Below are 3,827 nucleotides of genomic sequence, written 5' to 3'. Positions count from 1 at the left end.
TTATTCAGGCAGAAATATAAGGTTATTCAAGAAGAAATAATGGGTAATAAATGACTATATTGACTTGGAGAATGTTCCCCATCACGTTGCTGGGTGAATGAAGATGACTGAAAGGAAAAATGGAATGAATGTTCAAAATGTTGACAGTGTTCGCATAATCTTCGGGAGATTTTAGAAAAGTCCTCCACAGGAGCCCAGGCTGGCTGCCTGTATGGATTAGCCTCTGAAAGAGGTTCAGGCCTGGCAGGTGAATTGCCTGGGGTGGAGTCTCAGAAAATCACCATAATGGGTACCGAGCAGTTTTAGCCAAGTGGATGGAGGCTCAGATTTGGTGCCGGCCTTTGCCTGCTGGCTGGGTAAGGGAAGAGCTCAACAAGGGAGCAATGGCACCTGCTAGCATTTCCGCCTGCATGTAGAGGCTGTGTTGGAAGAGGTTCAACAAAGAAACAATGGCTCCTGATGGCACCTTAGCCCCAGAGAGAGCTGCTCCTCAAGCCCTTCCCTGAAGCCAGACAATTCAGTTCCTCCCCCTATGTACCTGGTGCTTTTGAGCTCCTGTCCCTTTTCTGGAGTTTAAGGCGAGTGAGTCTGTGCTTGGGCTCCTGAAGAGGAGCCTAGGTTTTCAGTAGCAATTTGTCTCACCTGACTGAGCCCCTGCGGACTTTCACAGCCAGATATTTTGGGGACTTCTCCGCCCAGCACTGGTGCTCTGGGTTTGGGTAGCCCAGTGTGGGGCTGGCACCCTTTGCTCCTCAGAGGAAACCTCCACAGCCAAGATATCTATCCCAACTCTTAACCACCAAGCATGGATGTAGGACCAGCGTATGTCACGTCTCTGCCCCTCCTACCAGTCTCAGCATGGCTTCTTTTTTATATCATTATGTATATAAGTTCTGTTCAGCTAGCCTTCAGGTGGTTTTCAAGTGTGGTTGTTCTATAACTTAGTTGTAATTTTGATATGGTTGTGGGAGGACGCAAACACAGTGTTCACCTACTCCACCGTCTTGACCAGAAGTACTCATGCTTATTTTTAGATAAAATTTAGACGAGCTTTCCTTTAAAAAAGCAACAACAAACTCTGTTAGAATTTTCACTTTGAATAGGTTAAAATTTACATTTATTTGGTAGACCATGGACTTTTGCAATAGTTCATCTTCCTATCTGGAATCTTGGGATGTGTATCTATTTATTAAGATTTTACTTTATGCCTCTCTGAAGAATATCAAGACCCTACTTGATTCTTGTTAACATCTTAATGTATAGTTTTGTTTGTTGATAATGTGGAAGGAACTGCTGTGCATTGTGTTTTAATCTTATTATTGTTTATATATAATAATAATGATGATGAATATTTCTTGAATACTCACTGAAGGTTAGCTCCTTATGTTAAGCACTTTATATCTTAATTATATTTTCACCTTGACCCATTTTCATTTGAAGAAGTGGGGTCAAAGAGTTCATGCAACTTGCCTAAGGTTTCACAACTAGAAAATGTCAGAGCTCACACTTGATTTCAAGTGTTCTGAAATTTCTTTTTATTTCTAATGACATTTCAGCTGATTGTCTTAGGTTTCCCAGATAGATCATCCTATCAGCAAATAATGATAACTTTTCCATTTTCTTTTAAATATTTTTACTTTTTCCTTTTGTCCAATTCTATACCATCAATTTCTTATACTGCATACACCTGTTTTAAACATCACATAAGTGTATACAATAGCATAACAAACTAATCTTTAAGCACTTCTAAAATAATTGTAAGATGACATTATTTAAAATAATATCATTTATGTTATTCTTATTATATTGAGTATGCCAGATTACATGTGGCTGGAATTATAAAACTGCATAAAGATTTTTCATGTCCTGTTTTGTGTCTATTATTACATTGTTTCTTATGCTAAAAAGGTAAAATTTAGCCTAAGATACTTTTAATGCTGAAAAAACAGTTGGTTTTAATTATTTGAATGTCCTATTTTTTTGAGGGCATATCGTAAATGTCTGTTGATGCTGATATTGCAGAAAGTTGTGGAAATGAGTGGAGGCAACCAGAGTGGAACCTCTGAGTTCCTTCTCCTGGGGATCTCCCAGCGTCCAGAAGACCAGCAGGTCCTGTTTGGGATGTTCCTGTCCATGTACCTGGTCACGGTGGTGGGAAATTTGCTCATAATTCTGGCCATCGGCTCTGATTACCATCTGCACACTCCAATGTACTTCTTTCTGGCCAACCTCTCCTTCACTGATCTCTTCTTTGTCACCAACACAGTCCCCAAGACACTGGTGATCCTTCAATCCCAGAACAAAGCCATCTCCTATGCAGGATGCCTGACACAGTTCTACTTCTTGGTCTCCTTGGTGACCCTGGACAACTGCATCCTGGCCACAATGGCATATGACCGCTATGTGGCCATCTGCCGTCCACTTCACTATGTCACAGTCATGAGCCCTGGGCTCTGTATTTTGCTCCTCTCTTCCTGTTGGCTGATCTCTCCTCTATGGTCTCTTCCTCACCCTCCTCATGACCAGAGTAACCTGTGGCTCCCGAAAGATCCACCACATCTTCTGTGAGATGTATGTCTTGCTGAGGCTCGCGTGTTCCAACACCCAAGTCAATCACATGGTGCTGATTGCCACGGGATCTTTCATCTTCCTCACCCCCTTTGGGTTCATGATCTTGTCCTATGTCTGGATTTTCAGAGCCATCCTCCGAATACCCTCAGCCACTGGGAAGTACAAAGCCTTCTCCACCTGTGCCTCCCATTTGGCTGTGGTCTCCCTCTTCTATGGGACACTTTGTATGGTCTATCTGAAGCCCCTGGACACCTACTCCATAAAGGACTCAGCGGCCACAGTGATGTACGCTGTGGTCACCCCCATGATGAACCCTTTCATCTACAGCCTGAGGAACAAGGACATGCATGGGGCTCTAGGAAGACTCCTCCTAGGGAAAGCCTTCCAGAGGTTCACATGAGGGTAATTTTGGACAAGACATTACTGTGAAGACTGGGACTATCCTCTACCATGTGCAGGGCATATCCTATCAGGGTGACAGGAGTGATTAGGCATAGTTCCAGCTCAGAATGATCTCATATATGTGATGAAAGAAAAGACATGTATGTGTAACCCAAAGCCGCCCAGACCTCACCAGCATTGGTAATAAGTCAAGTCACACTAACACTAATACTAGAAGTCTGCAGGCTCAAATCCTTTAACTTGCCTGAGCACAGGACCACAGTCCCAGACTTATCCAGATATATCCAGTTAGAGCTAGGGAGGTCACTTGTGTCCTCTGACACCCATACGCTCATGTTCCTGAGCTCTGGCCTTTTCTAAGGAGTCTGCCACATAGAAGCCGTTTCTAGAAGACACTGTGTGCTACCCCTCTGCAGGCGTCCCGGGTGAGGCTGCCCCTTGCCTGCGGCGGGGCCAGGTCAGCTCCCTGCTTTAGGACTCACCCACAGGCCCTCTGGACACAGCCCCTGTATTCCAGGCAAATATAAGGGGTAAACCTGCCAGTATCCAGAGCATTTTCTCAATCCCTTGAGATTTTGCTTCCCAGCAATTGCCATCCGTTTGGCTTAAATAAACTCATGAAAGTTCACTACGGGTTTGAACATTTCTCATGTTGAAAGAGGTTTCCCAGTGGTGTGCCCAATGCCTTTTTCTCCTGTACACAATGCACAGGAATATTTTGCAGTTTTGGTACAATATCTGCAAATAATTCTAAGACAATTGAACCAACTTGTTTGCCTTGGATGTCCACGTCAAAGACGACTTGGGGGTTACTGGGGTTGGAGAGCTTGGTTTGGGGGAATGGGTGTAACATT

The 3,827-nt window shown here is 43.8% G+C and overlaps 1 protein-coding gene across 1 annotated transcript; it reads left to right on the top strand.

Annotated features, from left to right (window-relative positions):
* The first annotated feature begins 2,034 nt into the window (after window positions 1–2,034).
* On the top strand, window positions 2,035–2,971 carry LOC107544820 (olfactory receptor 1D2-like). Its single transcript, XM_087826546.1, is given in 2 exon segments — window positions 2,035–2,489; window positions 2,491–2,971. Coding segments are annotated over 2 exon segments (936 nt in total).
* Window positions 2,972–3,827: the final 856 nt, after the last annotated feature.

The sequence above is a fragment of the Miniopterus natalensis genome, chromosome 17 (assembly GCF_054644295.1).
Source record: "Miniopterus natalensis isolate mMinNat1 chromosome 17, mMinNat1.hap1, whole genome shotgun sequence".
In the NCBI taxonomy this organism is placed as follows: domain Eukaryota; kingdom Metazoa; phylum Chordata; class Mammalia; order Chiroptera; family Miniopteridae; genus Miniopterus; species Miniopterus natalensis.
The sequence above is the reverse complement of the archived record's forward strand: the minus strand, read 5'-3'. Positions and strand labels throughout refer to the sequence as shown.